Source organism: Clinocottus analis, unplaced genomic scaffold, assembly GCF_023055335.1.
Source record: "Clinocottus analis isolate CAN_PGR_092001 unplaced genomic scaffold, fCliAna1.0.p SCAF_10, whole genome shotgun sequence".
In the NCBI taxonomy this organism is placed as follows: domain Eukaryota; kingdom Metazoa; phylum Chordata; class Actinopteri; order Perciformes; family Cottidae; genus Clinocottus; species Clinocottus analis.
The window spans coordinates 3,635,555-3,663,490 of NW_027175821.1; the positions used below are offsets into that span (position 1 = coordinate 3,635,555).

General features: G+C 46.3%; 1 protein-coding gene across 2 annotated transcripts; it reads left to right on the forward strand.

The window, feature by feature from the left end:
- Positions 1-27,925, forward strand: ppp3cb (protein phosphatase 3, catalytic subunit, beta isozyme). 2 transcript variants are annotated; one of them, XM_068582892.1, is made up of 14 exons: positions 1-195; positions 10,506-10,706; positions 13,637-13,761; positions 15,533-15,644; positions 18,210-18,355; positions 19,594-19,733; positions 21,026-21,103; positions 22,577-22,671; positions 22,894-23,019; positions 23,755-23,832; positions 24,050-24,134; positions 24,350-24,447; positions 25,375-25,422; positions 27,318-27,925. In XM_068582892.1, exons 1-14 carry the CDS (start codon positions 171-173, stop codon positions 27,494-27,496), a joined length of 1,536 nt encoding a protein of 511 aa, XP_068438993.1. In that variant the 5' UTR covers positions 1-170; the 3' UTR covers positions 27,497-27,925. The 2 variants fall into 2 exon arrangements, with proteins under 2 accessions (XP_068438993.1, XP_068439003.1); XM_068582902.1 differs by lacking the exon at positions 25,375-25,422.
- The last annotated feature ends 11 nt before the right edge of the window (positions 27,926-27,936 follow it).

The following is a 27,936-nucleotide window of genomic DNA, read 5'->3' on the forward strand; positions in this document are numbered from 1 at the left end:
CGCTGCTGCATGAGCTCCGTTTACGCGCTCCTCTCCTAGCGGTGGTTTCGTGTTACTGAATAATACCCTACGGAGACACACAGCCGAGAGAGCGATAGAGGGAGGAAAGAGCAGGGAGGGAGAGAGGGAGATGAGCATCTTGTTCCAATGAAACATCAAGCAGTGTGACGATGACAGCGAAAGGCAGACATAAAGGTAAATAAACGTTACGCATAACCTGCGATCTTTGGTGTTGTGGTGCCGCTGTGGATGGGGGGACGGTGTCACGGGACGACGTTGCCCGTAAGCAGCGATGTGAGAGGGGAGATCGGGAGGCAGGGCAAGATGCTATGGGGGGGCTTGTCACTCGGGGACTCCATGGGTTTTTTTTTTTTTGTTTAGCGTTCTGTCTTTGTGTTAATTTATGTGTCTCTCGCTGCACGTCGTAGTGGCGCCGGATAGGAACCACCTTTTAGAGGGAGAGATGGAGCGGGCTGGTTTATTTTTAATTTATTTTTAACCCAATTGGAGTCAGGTAATCGATTTGTTATAATGGCAGGTAGGTTGACAACTTTGCCAGGCCGAGTGCGCACCACCGGACCCACGAGTTTGGTTGTGACTGGAGGCCCAGTGAGACGGAAACAGCGCCTGATGTTCGGTGATGAGCTCTCTGTACACGAGTGCACATGACGGACTCGCCAGCGGTTTTGGAGTCGACGTTTTTCCCTCATTAAGGCCTGAATGTCAGCGGGTAAAATTGTGCTTCACCCCCGCGCATTGCTTCCTCCACGTCCGTCTCCGTAAAGGTCTCCCTGGCTTCCCCCCGCTCGACTCCCCGAGTGACACAATTGAGTTTTTTTTGGGGGGGGGGGGGGGATGCTGCGCGGCGCATTCGAGCCCTTTTGCCCGACGATGATTATGCATACCGCACTAATGCTGTTATTGCATCAGTGAATTATAGAATATTTAATGCGTTTATGAAAGTGTGTGTTTCTCCTTTTACGCGTGGGCAGCTATATATATATATATATATATATATATATATATATATATATATATATATATATATATATATATATATTTACACACACACACACACACACACACAAGCACGCACGCACAGTATACGTGTAAATGTATAGGGGAGGCGAGGAGAGGAGGGGCTCTGCTCGGGTTGTGATCCGCGGAGCTTGCACAGATTGTCGTGCTTATCGGGTCACAACGATGCTGGCATGCCTTCCACGCACGCAGACTGTCACATGCGACGATGCCTGGCTGGCTGGCTCCCCTTAATAAACGCGTAAGGGCTCTCTACCGGAAGAAGCGGAGCTGACAGTTGTATGCGTCGCTCGGGCATGCCCCGGTATTCCGTGCGTGCGTCGCGCTGGAGAGAGAGAGAGAGAGGAGGGGGGGGGGGGGGGGGCTGGGGGCGTGGAGGCTCTTGCAGCTCTTGCACGTATACTTCAGGACTGCATGTGCAAAATGCCTTCAGAGTGGCTGTGCTGTGTGTGTGTGTGTGTGTGTGTGTGTGTGTGTGTGTGTGTGTGTGTGTGTGTGTGTGTGTGTGTGTGTGTGTGTGTGTGTGTGTGTGTGTGTGTGTGTGGGGAACAAGGCTGCATGGATGCTGTTGTACAGGGGCGGTGCTGCCAAATCTGGATTCCCTTAAAAAAACACAGTGCAACCAAATGCACACTGACCTCCTGAACATTCATCAGCTATCTGCCTTTACACCCCCAAATGTGTACTTTTACATTTTAATGTCTGTTTGCATGTGTGTTTCAATGCAGCTGGGCCACTGGAGCTCAGCTGCCTCAACATTGGAGCAAACTAATCGACCTATACGTTCATGCATCATCCATCACACACACACACACACACACACACACACACACACACACACACACACACACACACACACACACACACACACATGCACATATACACACAAATGCACGTTCCATAGCGAACGTTCAGCAAAAGCACAAAGCCATTCATCAGTCAGGTGAGAGTGATTTAGTGTGCATGGAGCTGGAGAGAGAGAGAGAGAGAGAGAGAGAAAGGGAGAGAGAGAGAGAGAGAAAGAGATGGGGAAACATCAGTCAAAGAGACGTCACTCCTGGCGGATGGACTGTGGCCCGGTAGTTCCCCACGTTATGGATTTTTATTCAGCGGTGGACGAGCGCGCGGCCACGGAGCCAAAAGGACAACGCACACCGAGAGGAATGGACGAAGAGAGAGAGGCAGAGAGTGTGGGGGCGAGGTGAGGGAGAGAGGGAAGGAGAGAATGTGACAAGGCCACGGAGGAGGTGAAGGAGCCGGAGCGAGAAGGAGAGGAGCAGAGGGAACGGAGGAAGAGAGAGGGAGAGAGAGGAAAAGACAAGGGTAGCAGTGTTTCACACTGCTGTGTGGCAGGACAGCCTCCTCTGACTTAACCAATGGACTTCTCACACCCGTCTTGATTCACTTACCATGCAAACCCGTGTGTGTGTGTGTGTGTGTGTGTGAAAATCAAGCAGCGACGGAGGCAAAATGTGAGAATGTGACTCTTGCATAGAAGTTTAGCGAAGTCTCCGCCAAACATTGTTGGCGATAAGGCGGACTGGAACAGAGTATTTTTACGAGATTTTGTAGAGTACAATAAATTCTGTTCCTGCAACCTCATGCCAGACTGTGAATGCACCGACACTCGGGCAACGAAGAGACATCATCCTCCGAAAAAAGGGCAAACCTGTACCCATGAGTCACCAGCGAGGAGTCAAAGAGGATTATGGACACACACGTAAAAAGGCAAGCGTGAGCTCGTCAGGATCTCCCTGAGATCCAGAGTCCCGACTGTTGATTCCTAAACATGAACACACAAACAGATCATACAATAAAGTACCGCGTCACAGCTTTGCATCTTAGACCTGTTTTGCATGGCAGAAGCACAGATGGATGGAGGTGTAATCAGCATCGACGATGGCTGGTTTCAGGCTTCCTGGTGGTGTCGTAGCTCACACACTCACAGGTCGAGCCACGAGAAGCTCCATCCAATAAAAGCACCGAGCGCATTCGCGGTCGCAGGGTCGTCGTCCTTGTAAATGTCAAACCAGAGACAAAGCAATTTTGAGATATCCCTTTGAGTTTGGGTAACGAATGATGGACTATTTTAATGTTGTTTTTTAGATCATACATCAAATGATTCACCAATTGAAAGAGAGAAAAAACATCCCACTGTGACACATTGGTGCACATCAGAAAGTGGAAAAAAAATCAGCTGAAACATAGATATGAAGTGTTGCTTCAGTCCATTGCGATCCAATTGACCTCACTCACGGTGGATAATTTGCTGTGTCAAACACAGGTGTGACTGATAACATTTATCATGGCTGTGTGGCATTTAGCCGCCGCAGTGTGAAGGCGCCCGGGTGATGTGCAGGCTGGCTCACTGACATGGCCTCCTGCTTCCCCCCGAAATGGAGTAGGCATTCACGTTATTAGTCAGCTGCACCTCGACTGCTTTGACAATTCAAACTGTGCGGTGTTTAGAGCGACCCGGGCGATCCAAGAGATGACGATGGAGTTGATTCAACACCTTCCTGACTGAACGTTATGAGCGAAAATGTAATGCATCTGATTTCACGGCTGCGGCTCGTAAAACTGCAAACTCGGTGCGTGATGACTGTAATGATGCTTAGATTACCGCTGGGCCTTGAGTTTATAACAGCGCCATGTAAACAAAGCATAACTGTTTGGAAATGAACATTTTAAGTATCCTAAATTGAGATGGTGTTCATTACATCTTTCTTTCTGTTAAAGACATGGTAGACCCACTATCTGCTGCTTTATCTTCATCCCTGAGAGGTGCGACATACGGGATCCAGAGCATTATTATAGCAGCAGACAACTATTTCTTGACAGTTACAGTACAGCTCATAACGCCATCCCGACCCACACCCACCTTCCTGTCCAACACCATCCACACACATTTTGCTCTGTCAGCACTTTGGCCGTTGTTTGCGCTGTTAGCGCCGAGAGCTGCGAGCCGCCGGCTCAGCAGTCGCCATGTTGAGAGACATTCAGGAAAGGGAATTGAAACGCTCCCGATCTCGCATTGAGCACCTTGAAGCAGCTCGGGGGGAGACTTGAAATCTAACTAAACCATCCAGCCTCGCAGTTGTCTCTTTTAGGATATATAATCGGTCGTTTGGTTACTTAGCATCCTTCACCGTGTGCTAGCTTAACGCGAGACGGGGCTACAAGAGACGGCGTTGCGGCGCAACGTGTTGTCGTAACGTTGCGTTGCCGGATAACACAGTGAAGAAAGAGTTTGATCGCTTTTGAGTGCAGATGTTTTTTAACGTGTACAAATGGTGACCCGTTAAATCAATGTGTCAATCAATGTGTGAAGAGTGATCACCGGAGCCGAGTGCAGGCGTAGCCAATATGCGCACATGCGTGTGTGTGCACTCATGCATTCACAAACACACACTCTCACACACACGTCACCTCTGGCAAGGCTCGGGGCACACTGGGCATATTTCCTTTTAGTGTAACATGCTGTCTCTTTCCCTCATAGTTCCCCCCAGAGTCGTGTGTGTATGTGGGTATGTGTGTGTGTGTGTGTGTGTGTGTGTGTGTGTTGGATTTTTGGTGTTATCCTTGCGAGCCAAGGGTCCCACCTTGACAGGTCTGTGTGTCCTGTGGGGAGGGTGGCAGGGCGGCAGGGCAAGGGCTATTTATAGAAAGAGAGAGAGAGAGAAAGAGAGAGAGAGCGAGAGAGAGAGAGAGAGAGAGAGAGAGAGAGAGAGAGAGAGAGAGAGAGAGAGATTGTCTAATGAGGACAGGCTGTTAGGGGGTGGGCCGTTGTTTCTGTGTGTGTTTGTGTGCGTGTCTGTGTGTGTGTGTGTGAGATGGAGTGTGTGTGTGTTCACAGATGGCCCTTCATGTGTGTAGTGTGCATTAATTGAACAACTTCAAACGCATCTTTAGTCGCCCCTTCCACTACCACCTTCAAAGACCCCTGAATCTATGTTAGCGGATCTGGGTCAAAGATGGTAGATAAACACACACACACACACACACACACACACACACACACACACACACACACACACACACAAACACACAACATGCATGCCGACGGTCTCATGTCTTTGCTATCTCACACACCCCAATGTTTGCTCGCCCTCTCTCTTCTTCTCATTCGCCGCACTCGTTCTTTCATCCCTCCTTCATTTATTCATGCACAGATAGATCTGGTGAGATGTGTGTGTGTGTGTGTGTGTGTGTGTGTGTGTGTGTGTGTGTGTGTGTGTGTGTGATCACTTTCGATGAGGTCCTGCTGAGGGCAACACATCTAACATACAAACGCGTACCGGCATGTCATTAGTTCTGGTCCATGCCGCTGGATAAACTCTGGACTAGATCTGATCGTCTGATCAGTTTTGCACCGTAATGAAGTGATTCATAGCTGGAATATCCTGTTTACGCTGCACATGCTTCTGTGATTACTTTGTATGTACCATTTCAAGTTGAACCTTTAGCATGTTAATTGCTCAGCGCCAACAACGATTTCCCTTTTCAGTGATGTGACAACCAGTTGATTGAGGAGGACACTACCTGTTTGGTCCCATTTGGCAGACACAAATGAGGACAGATGGATCACGGGTGACTCCTACAGTCATCTCTGCAATCTGTCTGCGCTCTGCTTACTGTCACTTCCTCCATCCCTGCACCTGCCCCTCTCATTGTGACTGGTGTTCCTCTGTGATGAAATCTGATGGAATATCCCCATAATTAACTTTAGCCATTAGGGAAGATGCTACACAATTACAAGATGATGCTGATCTGATTCTGCTCCAGTTAGGCCAGCCCAAACACATTTAGCAGATTTGGTTGAAAGCTATGTCATAGATTCCTCCCCCTGCCCCTCCCCCTCCCTCTCTCACTGCGCTGTGATGTGGAGATTTTTGGCTGAGCTGGCACCTTTTGCCGCTTAATACATTCCACACCGGGGAGTTCAGCTTTGTAGAGTGGGCCAGAAGACAAAAACAGTACATTAGGAAGAGGCTAAACATGCTTTCACCTCTTTGCTCGTCTTACACCCCCATGGTGTGTGCACATGCGGGCGTGTAGAGTGGCTGCTTGTTGTGCAAAGGGTTGTTCTGTTTTCACTCTCCTTGTCAGCACTTCAGCGAGTGGAGTTCAGCGTGTTCATCGTCTGAGCTCAGGCCGTACTGTCAGGGCGTAAAATTCCCTCACGAGGGCTGCAACAAATTAAAAAAGTGTGCATTTGAGAAAAAAATACGATCCGCCATCACGTTTCTTAAGAAGTGTGGCCTTTAGAGTCTGAGCTTACTGACCCCTGATACCTTATTATGTATTATTCATGCAAAGATGTGTGGTTGACCCTTAAATAAAATACAGTACAACAATGTATGAACATACTTATGTCACTGTCCATGCATTTACGTGATAAATTAACGCATTGTTCGCATTAAAACACAAAAAATTGGACTGAAAACCCTTTCGTCCGACATCCTGCTATCCCCAAAACAAACAGCCATGTAATTATCTAACTATCTCACTCGAAACATGCGGCGTCCAGATCTCTGCCAGGTGTGTTTGCAGCGACCACTTGAATGAATGGAGCTGGCTAACCCCCGTGTCTGGGCATCAATGGGCTGCGAGACGTAATAAAAAAACAAAACACACACACACTTCATTCAAACGAGAAAACAAGCACAGATGAATTCAGGCAATCGGGCTCGTAGTCGTCAAATAAGACATTTCATGCATTCCTGCCAAAACTAAAATTACACTCACCAAGCTGTCCGCCCGCTTAGCAGTGGCTGCGTTTCAGAGAGACGCTCTGCATTGTGTGCACTGCTGGGCCTGTTAGCCGTTAGCTGTTAACCATAAAAACAAAAGTGAGCAAACTGTTAAATGTGTTGGTAAATGTGGATTTACTGTTTGCGCCGGACATTTTATTCCCATACTACCTTCTCTACTACACTCCGCCAGCTGATATATGTTCGTTCTGTTAGCGTAGCTACCTTGAAATCTGCCCTCTGGTTCTCCCAACAGGTGGGTCTGAATGTGAATAATTTAGCTTGTGAACCACTTCTCATCCCGACACAGAATTTTAAACTACAACTGTTTCTGAATGTGGTGTCGTGGGCTAAATGTATTGCAATCCCTCTTAAACAAAGTGTGCAGCCAACAGGGGGACACTTGCATGTTTCAAAGGAGAAAAGTCTGCTTTACCTTCAGCTTGCAGAATTTTGTGTTTCAGAGCTGCATTATAACCTTACCATAAAGTAGTTGGTGTGGACTGATTCAGTTGTTTTCTAGTCTGTGTGCATGAAGTGGCTTCCTCAACAATAGCTGCGGAGACAACAGTCGATCCCAGCTGCTTGCTTCCTCGCTGCGTGGCCTGGGTCATCGTTCACAAACAGCCCAGACTGATAATACTCACGGTCTCACTCAGCGGCTAGATAAGTGTGCGGGCTACAACCGACCACTTGAAACTACTCGACCTTTTGAATTTGACTCTGCACAAGTCCAAGAACGAAATGCGTCGGCTTGAAATGACACATAACGATCCTTTTGTCAGGGACAAAAACACAACACAGCTCGTTCAATTTAGTCCCTGAAAGTTAGACATCCTTTATGATAATAATGTGGAGAATGAAAACGTGTTGATAGCTTGATTTAAGTGAACTGAATGTGTTCTAAACTCAATTGCAATGTTTTTTAAATTTGCCTTTATGCCTTTTAAGGAGCACAAGCTTTGTTTATGACGGTGAAAACATTTAAAACTTTGATTCCTTTTCAAAGTGTTATAGAGAGAAACCAACAGGACACTAAAGCGCCATTAGCATAGCGGGAAAACAGAGGCCAGTGCAGAGTGTGTCTGTTTGTAATCATGGATTGTTAGCAACGCTAGCAGCAACGTCTGCCCACTTTATCAAGACGCTGGTACACACATTGTCCAAAAATGTCCAAAACATTCGCTAAACTAATGACACTCCCATCAGCTGTTCTTTTGTGATTTATGCTAATTTGCTAATGCTAATAGGCTAAACTAAGATGGCAAAACACCTTGATAACGTACAGATCTGAACCTCTGGCAGCCTTCGGCCTTTCAGTGTGTGCCGAGACCTCTTAAGTTAAATTTGGTCTGAAATCCAATAGTGGTCCTTGAATTGTGCGCTCATCAGATCGGTTGTCAGGTGCAGAATACCTTCTTGGTTTGACTTTCCTCTTTTCCGTTCCCTAACTGCCAAGTATAGTTTTCCCAAGTATAGTCCCTTCCCCGAGCTCTGTCTCATACCTGCCCTACTTTCACACCGCTCACACAATTTACGAGTTTCACACTCCTTCCCTCTCGTTTCTACGCTCAACCTGCTCTCTTCCTCCCTCTCTCTCTCTCTCTCTCTCTCTCTCTCTCTCTCATACACACACACACACACACACACACACACACACACACACACACACACACAGACCAGGAGCCAGAATAACCAGAAGTACAGTACATGTACACACATTGAGTTCATGCATGTGTGCAAGCTTCAAAAAAGTACTGCACCTTTTTTTTTGTCCTACGCATGCATCTTTTTGTGACTTGCACCCGCATCCCTGTACAGCTGGTAGCCCAGTGCAGCGCTGTGTGGTGCTGTAATCTAGCACAAGGCAGTGCATCACATTACATCGCAGTACAATAAGAGCATTAGCCTCTGACTGAGCCCTGTTTCTTTTTATGAATAAATATGAAGTCATGAGTAATTCTTTTTCCGTCTTATGATTGGCATGACAGCTTGGCACCCACAAACCTTTTTGTCGTATCAATCAGTCAGAAACTGTTTTTAACCTTTTGGAAACCATGTGGAAATCCTCCCGCGCCAATTTTAAGTCCCAGCATGCCCCATTCAAACCAATCTTTTTGGCATAAAATGTAATTTTTCCATTTTTGAACCGAACAACACAGTTTTTTTGACTGAAACTCATTCGTAACATTACCAAGGTTTTTGTTTTATTGTGATTTTTGTTCCAGATTCTGGAGATTTTTGGAGAATCTGGCTTGATTACTCAAAATAACTCTTAACTATGACTGTATGGTTTGTCAAAAGCAATTTCCATCACCAACCACATTTAAAATGATGAGTAAAATCCTCTAAATTAAAGTAAAGTGTTGATTTAGGTTGTTTGCGACATGATTTATCCGGCTCATTTTGCATACTGCCCCAATGTTGCTGATGTTTCACTGGTGATTACGTAAAAGCGCGCAGGGTGGTTTCATGTGGTTGTGGAGCTGCTTTTTACTGTAAAAATGATCAGCATTAAAATGTAATGATGGGCATCAGTGGAGAAAAGCTCACTGAGGAGGCCGGGGCCCTTTAAAGTGACAAGAAGAGGAGGGAAGCGGCAGTAAGAGGAGTGAAAAATTGAAAAGGAAAAAAAAGAAGAAGAAGAAGAGAGAAGGGGCAAGAGGAGAGAGAGAATGCAGAAGAGAGAGAGAGAGAGAGAGAGAGAGAGAGAGAGAGAGCCAGGCCTAGTTTTGAGTTTATGATCTAGGCCATTATCTGTGTTAGCACTGGTGGGGCTCCAACAGGCTCTGTGGATCCTGCATAACAATACCTTTTATGAGCTTGTATGTGCCTGTGTACCACTATAGACACACACACACACACACACATACATGCGCCCACACACACACATGCGCCCACACACACACACTGTATGCGATCATGCGTGTTAACGCCATTGTGCCATACATGATGTACGCATGCGCCCCTGTGCCTCTGCCTTTTGTTTCTTGCCACCGAGTTTGGGCCTGCTTGTTAGGATCGCTCGCTCGTGTGTGTGTGTGTGTGTGTGTGTCGTTTGTGTCTTCGCATGTGTGTATGTGACTCCTCACGTGCAGCTGTGCGCTCTTGCTGTATCACCCCCGTCGTCAGTCAACCCCCCTCTCCAGCAGCGCCCTGGGGGCCTTCATTATGTAAGAAAGACATTACTGCAGAACAGAGGCAGGCAGCTCCTGATAACTCTGGCAGCCCCTGCTCCAGTACAGCCCGCTTAGGCCTCCGTAACACATCACACACACACACACACACACACACGCGCGCGCACACACACACGTACGCAGTCACACAGTCAAAGGCTCCAGCGGAGGTGTGATCAGGATAATGGTGAGGATCAAGGGGCCTCTGATGTTTGTGGGGAGAGCTTGATACTAAAAGAATACAGGAAATATCAATAAATCATGTTCTGCATTATAATAAACATTCTTATATCTCCGTCTGTGTCATCTCCTCTCATTGAACCCCATCCATATATTCATACTCGCATTCAAACTCCCCCCCCCCCCCCCTCCGCTTTCTTAATCTCAAACAATACCTCCCATATTTTATGCATCTTCCTTCCTGCATCATTGATCCCCTTCTGCCTCCATCTCTCTACACACCTTTTTCTTCTCACTTCCACCTCCTCCCTATATCCTCTTCATCACTCCCTCCTCCTCCTCCTCCTCCTCTCTCCAGCGGTCCCCTTCCCCCTGGCCCACCGGCTCTCCATGAAGGAGGTGTTTGACGCCGAGGGCCGGCCGCGGGTGGACCTGCTCAAAGCTCACCTCACCAAGGAGGGCCGCCTGGAGGAGGCCGTGGCGCTGCGCATCATCGACGAGGGCGCCGCCATCCTGCGCCAGGAGCGCACCATGTTGGACATCGAGGCGCCAGTCACGGGTATGTCACAGTGCGGAAGAGGGGGAGGAATGCGGCGGGAATCAGTCTGTCATTTGGCCACGGAGCGGTGCATAAAATATAGGAAAGCCAAACCTGATGTCAGTTAAAGGGATAGTTTGACATTTTGAGCTTAGTTTAGCAGAACCACTGGAAACACAGAGGAGACAACTAGTTCATTGAATTTAGTGTTAATAACTTGTTGCGATCTGTATAAAAAACTAAGTGTAAAAACACAACTTCATCATTTTATTTTCTTTACTATTTACTGGTCGGGAGGGATAACATCCTGAAGAGTAAACGACTCCTGCCCAAGAAATAGTCCCGCACATAACCTCCGTAAAACTTTTTACACTCCTGTTCTTGTATGAAGTAAACAAACAAGATGTAACAAGTAAGTTAGTGAGCTTTAACCTTTTGAAAACTGCGTGAAAATCCTCCCGTGTTAATTTTAAGTCCCAGCATGCCCCATTCAGAGACTGTTTTGGCATAAAATACGTAATTTTTCCATTTTTGAACCGAACAACACAGTTTTTTTGACTGAAACTCCTTCCTAACAGGCCAGGTCTTTGTTTTATTGTGATTTTTGTTGCAGAGTCCGATTCTTTAGATCGTAATCTTTCCAAAAAGGTGTCTTATTGACCGCTCCAGGAGGCATTTTTGTGTAATCTGGCTCATATCATGCTGGATGTTCATAGTTATTATCAATATATCTTTTAAAATAGATTTTCTGCTAACTTTAGTCAGCCAGGCTAACTGTTCCCTTGTTTTCAGTCCGAGTCGGAGAAGTCGCATGTGCATGACAAGCACATGGATCACACACTTTAACAGTGAGGGTACATAACGACAGTGAAACAGAGAGAGAGAGCGAGAGAAACAGAGGATTGGAAGATGAATTCATTAATCTGCCACATGTATCTGCCACGCTTTTTAATATGAACTGTTGTTCGGTCGCACTTCACTGAGGGAACCAATTGTCACTTGTGCGCCTCATAATGGCAGCCGCTATATAGCTTTGGTGATATGTGCATGTTTTCCATTGCCAGGGAAGGTTATGAACCGTGGAGAATGTTGAAGGGAAGAAGATGAGGAGGAGGAGGAGGAAGAGGAGGAGGAGGAGAGGAAGGGAGGGGAGGACAGGACAAGACAAAAAACAAGTTTCTGAGGCGATAACACAGAAGACAGACGTGCAGGCAGGCAGACCCAGACACCGTCAACACATTGACACCGCTTGGTTAATGTACCATTGTATCTCTGCTTGTGTGCGTGTGTGTGTGTGCGTGTGTGTGTGTGTGTTTATGTAAATGCGAGTGTTGAGATAATTCTGTGTGGGACGTCTGGGCCCACGCAGTGTGGGAACATCGCTCTGCTTTTCACAGGTACAGATCCCTGGGGACGAGGAAAGAGAGCGAGAGACAGTCGATCGTAAGCCGCTTAGTGCAGAGGTTCTCATAACGTATTGATCGCCGTCTAAGTTTCTCCACTTTTTTTTTCAGATTCTGACCCAGAAACACCCACCTGAGTGGATTTGTGTCTGAGTTAGCTGCGATTGGAAACCATAGCCAGAACAGCGCGGGTTCTTGTAGGGAAATGTAACGCTGAGGAGATGTGTGACGCTCAGTTTTAGCACTTTGACGGAGTCTCTCTGGACGGACGGGCAGGTGGATGGTTGAAATGTGAACGGACAGGCTTTTAGGGAGTCACATGAAGGCTTCTGGGAGAATACCGAGGCCGGTCTGAGGAAGAGGAGAACAGCTACGGCTCAATTTCAGTCATGCCATTTGGCATTCCCGATTCCCCGCTTAAATTAAAGTGAATGCGAAGGAGTAGACACACACAAAACAAACATGGCGGGCAGATAAGAGGGACAGGCGGCTGCAAGGCGGGCTTGCAGAGGGGAACTCTGAACTCAAAGTGAGCAAAGGGACGCCGGGCAGATGGCGGCGGGAGGCGGCGCTGGGAAGATGTACGCAGGCGGATCACACAGACAGCTCTGAAGTCTTTCAGAACACAAAGTGTTCGGCGTGTGAAGCCCCGATGCGAGTCAGATCCCAAAACCCTGCTCGCATGTGACTTGAAACAAAACCGTGCAGGGAAAATGATTGTCAACACGGCGGTTGATGTCGTATCAGAGTCTGTGCGGCTCCGGCGAGAAAACTAGAGGCTAAAAGTCCTGATGGATGTGAGATTTCACCGGATGGAGTGCGGTGAAGGTTGCCATTGTCTTGAAACGCTCATGATCAGAATCAGACCCATCTATTGACATCTGTGTCTGGTGTGGACAGACATTCAACAACAATTAACACACTTCAAGACATAGAAACACATTCAATTTACACTAGAATATGAAATAAAGTGCACAGACAAACTGATAACAGTACAATAAACTGATATATAGCTCAACCGTCGTTAGTAGCATTCGGGCTAGAACTAGTTTTATGAATAAATTAAATTTCCTCGTGATTGTTCGGGATATAGAACGTTTTGAAATGATAATAACAATTTCCCGAAGCCCAAGGTGACATGTTCAATCGCTAATTTTGACCAAATAACAGCCCAATGTGCTAATATTTTCAGTGTAAAATCATATTAGACAAATAAAAGAAGCTGAAACCTCAATCAGCTAATCAACTGTGTTTCAGCCTTTTCTACTATTATTGATCATTTTAGAAAGAAAAAACAAATATATACAGTGTGTTCCTTAACTAGGATTCAAACACAGACCGTCACATGTATTTTTTTAATCATTTATATTGTGTTCTTTCTCATGAGGCAGGTGAGTGTGTTTCTCTCTCAGCAGACAGAGCATGCATACCTCTGCAGACGAAAATCAGGCCATATGGAGCCACCGAAGCAGAGATTTACAGATTCATACAAACCAGAACAAGTGGCGACCTTTGTGACCCTGACACTGTCGCGTGCCGCCTCCACAGTGTGCGGAGACATCCACGGCCAGTTCTTCGATCTGATGAAGCTGTTTGAAGTGGGGGGTTCTCCTGCCAACACTCGCTACCTCTTCCTCGGGGACTACGTGGACAGGGGCTACTTCAGCATCGAGGTGAGGCCGCCGGACACCGAAGCACTTATCTGAACATCGCACCGTTCTACCGGGTGTGTATCCACACGGAAAATACTGTCAGCGCGCTGTATTGTGTGTCCAGCGAGCTTACAACTAAATCAATGTCCATTACGGTGTGTGTGTGTATATATATATATATATATATATATATAGCCCTAAACGCTCTTATACAGTTTCTACCGGCGAGGGTCATGCCACTACGGAGGTGTACAGTTACCTCACTGTGCTGTATTTACTGAATTATAAAAAAAAAAGGTACTCGAGTCTGAAAAGTGAACACAGAGCAAAATGATTTAAAATTCATGGATCATCCAAGGTCAGTGATGACTAACAAGGGTATATGATACGCCGCGGACTGAAATATGTATAGAAACTGAGTGGAGACGGTACATTCAGGGGGCCGTCTGGACATTTCTGGCCAATAGACGTGAGGGCAATGAAGTATTTTTGCGGCATGATAACAAAAGCGCTCGGTGGACGCCCCCGGCCTGTAGTGTTTAGGCCGCTTTCCTCGCACACTTCAAGGGCATAGGAGCTCGTGAAGAGCTCGGGTGGTTGATGCCGGTGAGAGAGCAGCCTCTCAGACAGTTGTAGTGTCAACAAAAGGGAGTAAAAACACGCCGGCTGATTCTAATATGCTAAAAGATGTCTGACACAGACGCAGCCGCGGCTCCTCCCGACTCACTTTTTCTTTTTTTCTGCTAAATCAAATCAGCGCCGACCCGGGGCGGCGAGGACCAATTGGCTTTCGGCTCAACCAATTTGAGCAGTTGATGGTTCATGCAGGGAGGGAATCCCATCCTGATTCTCTGTGTCTCACTTTGAATTTACAACCTGAATTGAATGAGTGGAACTGAAATGAGTTCGACTCTTCCTCGTGCAGTTACTTAGGAGCAATGAAGTGTGAAAGAGAGTCGTTTGAAGGAATAGTTTGACATGTTAAAAGTATTGTTAGAAGGTGGAAACAGCTGTTATGACTGGATCTTAACTCCTAAAATGTCAAACTGTCCTTCAAACCCGGCAATATACAAAATGTAATATATTTCCAGAATAGTAGGGGAAAGTCCAGAGGTGTCATTCTAACAATATTCACCCTTTTACTGATATTTGTTACCTGTACGGTATATTTTCAGTGCATTAGTCCGCTATCCACAACAACTACATGTTTCAAGAGAGAAAAGTGGAAGCTGTCTGAAGCGTATGAGTCTCAATTGTAACGTACAGTTTTCATGGGAAACCAACAATATTGTCGTCAACATTATCGTCAAGAAATAGTTTTTCACACGTTGATTTCATCACAAGGATGTGCTCGGATAATGAATAAAACAAAATGACATTATTGAACCAGATGAACCAGTTGGTTCCTTCCTTGTTTGCACCTAAATAGTTCAAACAATTTGATTGATGGAAGTTGTAAATACACAACACAACCCTAATCGGATTTAGAAATGTAATGTAATGACATCTTGCTGTGGACGCTGCACATTGACCAATACACGAGCCGCTGGTCGCGCTTTGGCGTTCCTCACCGAGCAGAACGAGCCGGCGGCAGATGTGGGAACTAAGTGACAGAAAACAGATGCACGCAGACAACCGGACACACACAAAATACGCGATAAGTTTCCTTTGTAACGAGACAGTATTCACTGCGTCCCGCAGTGCGTTGTAAATGCATGACGGTGGTGTTGTCGTTCGGTACAGCCGCTTCTCTCTAACCAGGTGCTTCTGTCTTCCCCCGGTGAACCTTCAGTGTGTGTTGTACCTGTGGTCACTGAAAATCCTCTACCCAAAGACGCTCTTTCTTCTACGGGGAAACCATGAATGTAGACATCTGACAGAATATTTCACCTTCAAACAAGAATGTGAGTAACTCTTTTGCGTTTCCTCCGAATGTGATGTGCCTCCTCCTCTCTTCTTTGTGTCTGCACCTCTTCTTCCTCATTGCTGCTGTTCTTCCCTCTTCTGCGACCTCATCCCATCATACTCCTTTAAACATGGCTGTCTTTTCTGTTTCAGTTGTCATAAAGCCACGTAAGCTGCAGCTCACAATTATTTTCAGTATCGATGTCAAAACTATATTAAGAGGACACCAGCAAATATTCACTTTGGAGTCTTTTTAATTGTTTAAAATTGTGTTTCCAGCGGATTCTGTAAAGAGGCGAAAGTGTCCGAGGCAAAAGAGTCACAAGATCCATGTGGACGATATGGATATAAAGAGACAGCATTTGGTCTTATTTTATTCAGCATATAGCTTGTTATTCAAAGCATTATGAGAAATACAAGACAAAATACAAGATCAGACAGTTAATTCATGCTAACATAACCCTGTTAGCGGCTTAGCTTATGTAAGACAGCGGTCGCGTCGCTGTTCATGTTTCTAAAAAGCTTCACTTTCCCCTGTTATGAGACAAAAAGCTTTTAGATTTACAGATGCGTTCGTAATGTAATGATTTCTTACGTAATGAGTTTGGCCTCCTCGCATACGACTGAGCAGGACGGGACCGCTGTCGTTTTCGTCTTCGCCTTCGCTCTCTCGTGGCGTCCGGGGAGGACAGGCTTGCACTCAACGTGGAAGTCTGCAGAGGGAAGGTGCTATTATGAATGCGGCGGCGTCTTCTATTCGCGACACGCAACGGCACAAAAAAGCGAGCTAATAAAATGGTTGCCTTCGCTGATGTCATGCCGATGTCCTCGGCTTAAGTAAGAGCAGACGAACGCACTGTTCGGCCGCTTCCTTACACTTTTTTAGTGCTTGTGTTTTGGAAACCGGTCACTCTTGCTGTAGAGGGATTCAAAGCTAAGCCTGCCATGCCTAGCGTTGATGCTACGGATGCTAAGCTAGGATTGGACAATTTGCTGCTTTGGAAGTGTTTAACAAACAGTCACTTGTTGCAGATTTATTTTCAATCACTCAGCGAATCATTATGGCTGTTTCAGCTATAATTTTTTCTTCTGTCCATCCTCCTGGGTGGTATCCTCCCTCCTGTCACTCTCCCCTCCACGCCTCCACACCTCCTCACCCTCCATGTTTCTTGTTCCCCTCCATCTTTTCCTCCCTCGCACAGTCTCTCACTCCGTCTCCCCGACTCTCCTCGCGTCCTGTCCGAGAGTGGGTGATTAGCAGCGAATTAATTTGGCCCTTAATGATTGGCTCAGGGACTCGCTCTTCTGTGTCTGATTGGCCAAGGGACAAGGAAGCTAATTTCCCCCGGTGCTCGTGGCAAATAGTGGTCGCCCTCAATTACCATCTGCTGTGTGTGTGTGTGTATGTGTGTGCACCACAAGTGTGTGCAAGAGCATGTACAGTGACTGCATGCGTGTGCAAGAGCGTCTTCATAAATGTTTAAGTGTCTGTGTGTGCGGAAGGAGCCGAAAAACTGGTGGACTGGCAATAATGAGCTCTTGCTTTACACGAGGCAGATGGAGCGGTTGACAAACACACTCGCTGTCTCTCACTCACACATACATTCACACAAACACACACATACACACACAAATGCTGGCTGTGTTTGTGTGATTACCGTGGTACTCTGTAATACTGGCTTTGATTTGTGTACGTGTTGTCCTCATGTCCTCACACACTTCCTTCTCCTTCCTCTCACCACTCCTCCTTCTCCTGTCTCCTTTATGAAATTATCATTCTCCCTTTTCTCTTGGATGAGCGCAAGCAAGGAGCTCGCGCTCATCCCAAATCCACCTTTGCTTCCCTGCTTCTTCTTCCTCTCCTATCGTTCTCCTTTGAGCTATTTTAATCCTGTGATATTGTTTTGTGTCAGATGTATTGTTACGCCCATGTGTGAAACGTGCTTTAAAGATGCTGCGTGTTGGATGTCTTTATTGATATCGCTGCCAAATTAAAAAGGAGTTTTACAGAAAGCAAAAAAAAGAAAGAAATCATCCTTGTGATGACGCCTCTACTGCTGCTGCTGCTTATATTTGGGTCAGATTTTGTTCACTGGAACAGAACCGAAGTCTGTGCGTCCATATGTTGTCTGTAATAATACGGCATGTGCTGCAATATGGAGTGTGTTTTCACCAATGCACTTTTCTTCTCCGGCAAGCAAGCATTTCTAAATCATCAGAGAAGGAGGAAACTGTGTCATGTGGGAGCGTCGGAGAAGAGACGTCGGTTTAAATTAATAACATCACGCGATGGGAAAATGTTCCGTGTTGCCGACTTTACACCCAAGTGCACGGAGGTAGCCTTTGACGGAGCACCTTTTAGATCCGTATAGATGTAAAAGCTCCGTGTTTGTTTGTTTGCTGTCTGTTTATTTTGTGCAGCGTGTTTGTGTGCGACATGTAACAGTCACACTCTGCTGACTGCACGTTAGCGAGGCTGGTGGCTGTCAAAGCCAGATTCAAGCCCTTGTTTTTCTCTCAAGCCTTGAAATATCTCCCCCCTTTCCCTCTCTAACCCCATCCAGGTAAGATCAAGTACTCGGAGCAGGTGTATGACTCCTGCATGGAGGCGTTTGATTGCCTGCCCCTGGCGGCCCTGATGAACCAGCAGTTCCTGTGTGTGCATGGGGGGCTTTCACCAGAGATCCACACGCTGGACGACATCAAGAAGGTACGAAAAGAGGCTCACACACATGCAATTTTTAATTAACAATACTGCCCTACACAAAGGGGAGAACGCGGGAATCTGGGTTACTGCGAACATGTTATGTGTCATATGATTTCTGTATTTTAAAACGGCCCTAAGAGCTAAACACTATTTGGTAATCTGTGGAAGCTAGAAGCTACTGTCACACTTAGCGTCTACTGCTAACTCTGCTACAGAGAAACAGCAAGCTAGAAAGCTATTTTTAATGCATTTTAATTATTTTATATTTATTTTTGTATTTTTTTAGTGCCGTCACTAGACAGCTAGTATGGAGAGAGACAGGAAATGTGGTGAAAGAGAGTAGGGGAATGACATAAATGCTCTGGCTAGCTGCTGAGATAGCCTCGGCTAACAAACTAGATTTACTTATTAACGTTAGCCAGCCTGTAAATAAAAGTTTACATTTGTGGAAATGATATCTTATTCATTCAAAGTTTGTAATTCTGTGTATTTAAAATGGCTGAATTCAACCCCAACGCAGAGAAGACACGGCTTAAACTGCTAAAGATAGCTAGCTTAGCAGATCTCAGTTGCTCCTATGTCAACATTAGATCGATAGATAGATGGAAACATACTTAATATACAACACAACAGAAGCGTGTACTACATTTAAAGAAATTAAACAATAAAGAAACTGTTAAATTGTATCCTTATTTAAATTTGTTAAAATGGTCACGAAAGCTGAAAGAACAGATTGATGTTGATATGTTTCCCCCCCATTTTATTCCTTGAAGATGCCGTTTTTAGCTGTGCGGTAAAATAAGGCATCAAAGAAGACATTACACCCTTCAGTTTGAAATCTATCTCTGTATTTTCTGCCCTTGAACATACGAGCAACATGCACGGTTTACCCAGCAGGAGAGGCTAATGCTAGGGTGACATGTTATCCACTTAAACACACACCTCGCTCCCACATGTGCTGTCAGCGCAGACACCAGTAAACACAGAGGGCCACACGGCCGCCTGTATACCAGTAATTAGGAAAACAAAGACACGCATGAAACACGGAGACACACACTTCCTCGTCTAATGGCAGCGTTTCCATGGTGAATCTGCTGGTGTGACATCTCCCTCCTGTGTGGTGAGGGTTGCCATGGAGATGCTCTGCTCTGACAGTGTGTGTGTGTGTGTTATGTGTGTGTCATGTGTATTTGTTGTGTGTATGTTGTGTGTTGTGGTGTGTGTGTGTTTCCTTGTCCTAGTTGGACCGGTTCAAGGAGCCTCCAGCGTTTGGGCCCATGTGCGACCTGCTGTGGGCCGACCCGCTGGAAGACTTTGGCAACGAGAAGACGCAGGAGTACTTTGGCCACAACACCGTCAGAGGCTGCTCCTACTTCTACAGGTACAGCAGGAAACGACTCCTCACGAGCACACCGGCTGAAAAGAAACCACACGAGAGAAATCCGACTTGAATGTGAACGAGTTATAGCCCGGTGTTGTTGATACTCGGGATGTGTGAAGCTCAGAGATGTAAACGATAAACGGACCTGTACTTGTGAAGCCGACCGCCCAAAGCGCTTTAACACTACATGACATCATTCACCCATTCACACCCTGATGGGAGGAGCCACCATGCAAGGTGCCACATCAGGATTATTTACCTTTCATGCACATTAGGCGCAGCTACAGGGAGCAATTCAGGGTTGGGTGTCTTGCTCATGGGTCAGCGGTGCTGGGGATCGAACCACCGATCCTTTGATTGAAGGACAATCCCTGCTCACCACTGAGCCACAGTCGCCCTCCTCCCCCCCAATTAAAAAAAAACAAGCCGGAACGAATGCAAGAATGCGCACAAAAAGATGGATATTCTTTGAAATGAAGCAGCTGAAACTTGGAGCCAGAGATGAGACGCGTCGCCGCCACCGCTCACCCGATGCGTTTTTAATGATCCGTGTGCCGCAAAGACGTGACTTTCGTCTACGAATCATGAATCTAATAAGTTTGGAGGGACTTCGGTTTGTTGGTTTGTTTGTGGTGAGAGGAGAGCGAGAGAGAGACGCTTCCTGCGCGGTTTCACCACATCCGAGATCCAATAACAATCACTGGGATTTGTACAAGAGACAAGACATCTTGCCCAGTTTACACACACACACACACACACACACACACGCATCCAATGTACGAGCGCACACGTACAGTTTCCGTTTTCGGCATGAAACGATATCCCACAATCCCCGGGGAGGCTGCACGGTTCTGTTGCTATGACGACTGGCTAGTCCTGCCAGATACCGAGTGATATGAAGATACAGTGAGAGGAAGAGGAAGAGGGAGAGCAACATGGGAGGAGGGCAACGGTGGTGGTGGTGGTGGGGTAGAAGATGAAAGATGGAAATGAAGAAATACAACAACAAAAAAATGGAGGCTTTTCATCGACGAGGCGCTGAAGTCGATGCGATCGTGGAGAGTGAGATGTTGTGTGTGGAGATCACTATCAATCGACCAACTCCTGAAGGCTTGCCTCCGTGCTCGCTGATGCCCCCTGCTGGGGGCGAGAGGCCCCGCTCACCTGCCCCTTAACCCCCTCCTCTTCGTTATCTGTTTGCTCTGTTTTTTCTGGATCCTTGTGCGTGTTTCAACTGACTCTGTATCTGTCTGTGTGTGTGTGTGTGTGTGTGTGTGTGTTGCCGTCCACAGTTACCCGGCAGTGTGCGAGTTCCTACAGACCAACAACCTGCTGTCAATCATCAGAGCGCACGAGGCACAGGATGCCGGGTAAGCTGACTGACTGACTGACTGTCGCGGCTCAGTCCTTTTCTCTCGGCTTAAAAGAGAGAGCTCCATTTAATTTAATGGCTTACCTCGAACACTTCATGTTCCGAGCTGTTCTTTCCCTTTTGTCGGGGGGAAATGGCACATTACAGAGAAAAGAGGTTTCACAAATTTTCCCTCAGTCGCACTTAAACTGTGTTATTAGCATTGTTAGAGAGCGTCTGACGGAGAGAGCGCCAGCCGCCTGAACAACATTCAGGTCGACTATAACTCATCTCTTTGAGAGCAGAACGGTACGCAGAAGAGCCGTGCGAGGTTGGCATCCCGCTAGTCCAGATAAAAGCGGGTTGCGGTAAAAATACAATTCCCAGACCCACAAATCCATCCCTGGCATCTGCTATCTTAGTGAAATCCTCTAAATATAATAGTGCTGCCTTAATTGCTGCATTGTGAGTGGTGCTGTGGGTTTGTGCTGTTTGGTGAACCCATTAACAGTATTTTATCTGATGTGCAGCTGGGCAGCAAACCCCTTGCATAAGGGCCGGCCAAAACACACTATTACCATTACAAAACTACAGTTTTAGAAGTGTATACTGACAATAAATTGACTTATTGTGGATGGGAGCAAAAGGAAGACCTCAGACGACACAAAACAACTGTACGCATTTCTGGGAAACTGTTGGTTTTTCTTTGTGAAGCACTTTTTGTATTATTACACAATGTATAAAGGTTAGATGTGTTGATTTACTGCAATCTAACTGTTAAAATATTAGTCACAGATGTAACGTGTGTGTGGTAGAGCCAGGTAACAGGCAGCCAATCAGGGGCCCTCGTTTGATACAAGGCCTTTACTTTGCCTTGATTTGATTGGCTCGCGGTCAGACGCGGTCATGGAGGACACAGTTTGTTGATCGGCGAAGACCAAAAACAAGGAGCGGCCTTCCTGCTGATGACTTTAATGATTGCATGTCGGCGTTTTGGTCCATAATAACCGACAGTATTAAAATCGCTCTGATAACCAAGCAGGAGACTAATTCTGCTGCTGCTGCACACACAGATTATATTTGTTTAGAATAAAATAATCTAAATTCTTGATTACTGATGAGTTTGGTAATCAGTCTATCCTTGAGGGACCCGGCTTGGCAGCGGCTGCTTTTGTGCTTTGTTGGTGGGAACAAATGGAAAACGTGTGCCTGTGTTCATTATCGTGTCTAATCTCTGCTGGTTGTTTGCATGCTTGAAACTAATTGCACCCAGACCTGTTTTTTTTATTGCGACTAAGTCACAAGAGCTCCCTTTACCCATTTTGCCAGGTTCCTTATCCATTTTGTTTTTTATAACGCGTGACTGTCTCGCCTTCAACCAGTCTCTGTCTGGTTTTAAAGACCTCAGAAGCAAAATCCTCCACAAAGTTTTTGTTTTTTTATTGTTTTTCGTTCACCAACGTGGGCGTTGTTTGTCTCTCTCTCTCCTCAGGTATCGTATGTACAGGAAGAGTCAGACAACAGGTTTTCCCTCCCTCATCACCATCTTCTCTGCTCCAAACTACCTGGATGTCTACAACAACAAAGGTCTGACACTCACAACACACACAAACACACACACACATCGCTGTAACCACTGCGCTGCCATTATTTTAGACTGAACAGTACAATTCTGCACACAAGTAACGAACCGTTTTTTGGCATGACTGTATGATGAACATGATATTTGATGTTGAATATTGAGTAAGAGGAAAACGGTATACTGTGTGTGTGTGTTGTGTGTGTGTGTGTGTGTGTGTGTGTGTCCAGCGGCGGTGCTGAAGTATGAGAACAACGTGATGAACATCCGTCAGTTCAACTGCTCCCCTCACCCCTACTGGCTGCCCAACTTCATGGACGTCTTCACCTGGTCGCTGCCTTTCGTGGGAGAAAAGGGTATCCCATGCACACGCATGTCTTTTTAGTTAGACTCTTCTACACACAGCGTATTTTAGTCAACACATCATACTGCCAAAGTTGTCTATAGTGATGCTGCAGCAACGAAAAGCTGGAGTCTTCAAGGTGCTGATCGAAACCAACTCGTCTTTCGGACAACTTTGAATCTGAGCTACTTGGAGTTTGGGGGATTTCTCGTCTTTATATTGCATCTCACATAAAGTAAAATAGCAGCTGTCGTGGATCAGTTAACACATGTAGAATAAATGAAGACAAAGAAGTGTTATGCCGACTGTTTTCCTGTGCAGAGATGAACTAACACACAACAACACTATGTTTATGTCCTGCGGGATCTCACAGCTGAAGGTTGAAACGGTGCGCAGGATAATGCATTTCTTAGTTTGAAGGGATCATTTTAATGTACTTTACAGCACACTGTTCTTGTACCACTTTATAATTTTCTCCAAAAATAGCAATTAGATCGGCTTAAAAATGTGTACAACCCCTACTTACAGGATTAGGGACTCGTGGGTAACCAGCGTCGAGTCAGATTTGAGGCATTTTATGCCTTAATTGGACAGCAGCGGCAGAGAGAGGACAGGCGATGAGGGGAGAGCGCAATGGGGAATGACATGCAACAAGCGTCCCCAGCTGGGCGCGAACCGGAGGTGCTCCAATACTTCCCCTGGCTAACTTTGTGCGTCTGTGTGTGTGTGTGTGTGTGTGTGTCTGCAGTAACTGAGATGCTAGTCAACGTCCTGAGCATCTGCTCTGACGACGAGCTCATGAACGACGGAGAGGAGATCTTTGACGGTAAGAGACGCTCAACGCATTAAACATTAAAGCAATTTGACTCAAACCTGTGTGTGTGTGTGTGTGTGTGTGTGTGTGTGTGTGTGTGTGTGTGTGTGTGTGTGTGTGTGTGTGTGATTGGGAATAAATGCCATGAGACATAAGACATCTGTCAAAATTTGAAAGATAATGACGACAATAAATCACAGTAATGCGCTTGTGTGTGATGCTTTTCCAGCCAGTGCAGCGGCAGCCAGGAAAGAGGTGATCAAAAACAAGATTCGAGCCATCGGGAAGATGGCGAAAATGTTCTCCGTTCTACGGTGGGTTGTGTGTGTGTGTGTGTGTGTGTGTGTGTGTGTGTGTAGTTGTGTGTTTGCTATACATTTTGCAATCAAAAATCACCAGACATCTTTCTGTGTTTTTACAGGTGCACACTGAGGGAAAGTCTGTAATTCTCTGTATTTTTTGCTTTGTTATCAACACACACACACACTTGTCACACACACGTATACACCACCTTTTGTCTGTCTCTCAGGGAGGAGAGTGAGAACGTGTTGACCCTGAAGGGGCTGACCCCTACGGGCATGCTGCCCAGCGGAGTGCTGTCCGGGGGAAAGCAGACCTTGCAGAGCGGTGAGTGTGGAACGCGCACAAACGCACAGAACACGCAACTCGAACGTAACCCTGGAGACACTTTTCAAAAAACAGAACTAAAACACACACATGCACAAGTACACACAGTTTGAGTATATCTGCTTTGGACCATCCTCCGGTTCTCTCCTGCCCTCTTTCCTCTCCTCCTCCTCCTCCTCCTCTGCTGTTTTTTTCCTTCATCCTCTTCCTCACTGACTCGCTCACCCAATTCACCTCGCCGGCGCTGAGGATACTAACAGCCTGCTGGGTGTGTGTGTGTGTGTGTGTGTGTGTGAGATAGAACAAGTTGGAGAATGACAGAGAGTAAGGACAGACAGCTAAAGTGTTTGTGTGTGTGTATATGTATGTGTGTGTGTGTGTGTGTGTGTGTGTGTGTGTGTGTGTGTATGTGTGAGCTAACCCCAGCTAACGCTAACACCAGATGCCCTCTGCCATAGCTCAGCGCTGCTCTTGACTGCAGCCTGAAACATGTCTCTGAGTCATGCGTACCCACTCGTCTGCTAACACAAACTGCATATATTGTGCACATTTCATAGCGGTTAGCGGTCGGGCTCAGGGGGGAGAGGAGCGGTGCAATGGAGGTCTCGATCTTAAAATCATGCAAATATTTGTATTACCTATACAAGTTGTGCTTTGGTCTGCTTCATTCTGTGTGTGCGCTTGTAGGCGCTTCAGTCGTTTCTTCTTCTTTGGTGTTGGAACAGACCCAAGTAGCCATTAAACTGAGGTCATGAAGGCTCCTCCCTGAGCCACGGTCACCCTGGCGTCCATGTTTATGCGCAGCTGCACAGACGCATGTTTCAGCCTCCACTTCCTCTCTTCTGCTTCCTTCGTATATCTTTGTCATCTTCTCTCCATGTCCTCCTTTCTTTCTCTTCTTCTTTTCTTTTTTTGCCCATCCTTCAGCTACCATTGAGGCCATTGAAGCCATCGAGACAGTTAAGGACGCTGAAGGTAAACTCCCACTCATTCCACTGTGTGTTTGTGTGTGTTTGTGTGTGTGTGTGTGTGTGCAGCATGGCTGCGCTCTCAGCCACCCATGTCCATAAGGTCATAGATCTTTTTTTTTCTACCCACGATGCACTGAGCTCTTCTAACCACATCAGCGCTCATGCTGAAGCCGCCACATAACAGCACATCCACACACTTTTCTCTTTTCCTTCTCTCGGGACGCAGTAAACACCACTACACCTTCTCTGCAAACACACAGACGAGTACGTACGTCCCACACACACATGGCATGTCACACCCAGTTTACACACACACACACACCTTGTGAAGGTGGGTAGGGACACTGTGTGTTACAGTCTTTCCTTTATATTGTATAGGTGCTGTAATGCTGTAGAATATAAACATGCAACCAAGCTGTTCCCCAGCTAGCAGAACCAGAGTGACCTGAGATGGTTGTGAATGAACACAAAGTGTACAGGGGATGTTTCTCTTCATGTTACCGACCAATCATAGACTTCCTCTGGTCACGTGACCTCAGTGGCGTGATAACAGAACAGGTCTGCCGGGTTCTTCTGCGCTACTGAACAGATTGAGGTCATAGTATTTGTCTTTAGTGTGTCTTTTGTAGACTACTTTGTTGTTACTGTGCACGCTTCTGTTAACTGTAGTCCTCTGTGTTTGTACCTTTTTCTAAATGTCCTGAACTACAAGTCCATAATTTGTTTGAACAAATAAATTATGGGTGTCTCTCGTGGTTTTCTCTGCCACGTGTAGTGATTTGTAGCTGTGTGTTAGTGGAGATTCTGTAAACACAGAGAGTTCAGCTGATCTCGACGCTTTGTGCTTTATTCATTTTGGTGCAATCTACCTTTTTATGACAACCAGCATTCTGAGCGTTAACTCTAATTGTTCTCACTCGTAGTCTAGTTTGGTTCAAACCAACTTGATACAAGGTGTACATTTGTGAGCTTCGGCGTTCTTAAAGGCAGACTTTAGGCTGGGCGAGCTGTTTCCTTCTGTTCACAGTCTCACGGCTAAGCTAAGCTAAGCTAACGACCAGCGGGAGGTCGCTTCTACTCCACCGTACAGACATGTGAGACGTATCAAACTTCTCATCTAACTCTCCGTAAATAAGTTCCCAAAAGGTTGAACTGTTCCTTTGAAACATTTGCAGTCTACAAACCAAGATAACCTCGATGATGTCGATGATGTTTCGTGCACCTTTTTTAGAAAAAACGTGGGAGTGCACCAGCATGTTATTCATTAAACTCGCTGATGAAGAGGAATTACGATTTATACAATTTTTAAAAAAAGACACATTCGCTCAAAGGTCAAAAGAATCACCTGACAGCCTGACTTTTGTCTTTACCTTTTTAGTTTTTAAGAGAGATAAGATAATCCTTTATAAGTCCCTCAGTGGGGAAATTCCAGGATTACAGCAGCACTGCTCACAGTAAATAAAGATCAAGATCAGGTAATGTAAATAAACAGTAGAACAGTAATTTAAAAAAAGTGTGTAGTTATCTGTGTAAAAACCCTGTTGTGCAAATATGACATGATAACCTTGTTCATTCAAACCCCAAATATCCCCCTCTTAAAGGTGCTCAATCAGGGTTAAAAGTATTAAAAAGCTGAATAAACTTGTGCACATTCACGTTTTATAAATGAATAAAAATGTGCTTTGGAGTCTTCAATCCATTTTGGTGCTCTGAATATTTCCCTCAAAGAAAGCTCCTAGGGGGTTTGGATACACAAGATTGTGCTTAATGTCTAGTTAAATATTAACTCAGTGCGCTCGCATGTATGTATGTATGTGTGTTTGTTTGTTTGTGCGTGTGTGTGTGTGTGTGTGTGTGTGTGTGTGTGTGTGTGTGCGTGCGCCCGCCTGTCTCCTGCAGCCATCCGAGGCTTCTCTCCGCAGCATCGGATCAAGAGCTTCGAGGAGGCCAAAGGCCTGGATCGGATCAACGAGAGGATGCCTCCGCGACGCGAGGGCGTCAACAGCGTGGGCCTGTCGATGGGCCGCATGAACATGGGAGAGCCCAACGGGACCGACAGCAACAGCAATATACAGTGATGGACGTTCACTCCCGCGAGCCCAGACACATACCTGCAGTTACAACAACTCTGATGAGGTACCGAATGAAGAGACACCTGTACATAGGCATATATACACAACGAAACACACACACAGTATTACATTCACTGGATAGGCTACAGACGACCTCACACATACACATACACACACACACACACGATGACCTACCCCGTCCCCGTTGCTGTTTCTAAAGGCATGAGCGTACCCGGACTTCACCACCAAAGGCTGAGTCTCTTCACTGAACTGTTCGGCCGCATTTAAAGAACTACAGCTCCCATGTACCTGCACAACACACGGGGGAAGGAAACTCCAACAAACTGCTGCTCACCGTGTATGTTGGGGATCACCAGCGGGGTGGCCGGCGTCAGATTGGCGTGGCAGTGTCGGGGCGGGGTCGAGTGTTTGCACGGCGGGGTGAG

Coding starts and splice junctions, on each gene's coding strand:
- ppp3cb (XM_068582892.1), top strand. CDS start 171: ATGACAGCGAAAGGCAGACATAAAG. Junction 196..10,505: donor AGCGAAAGGCAGACATAAAG/GTAAATAAACGT, acceptor TCCTCTCTCCAG/CGGTCCCCTTCCCCCTGGCC. Junction 24,135..24,349: donor AAAATGTTCTCCGTTCTACG/GTGGGTTGTGTG, acceptor TCTGTCTCTCAG/GGAGGAGAGTGAGAACGTGT.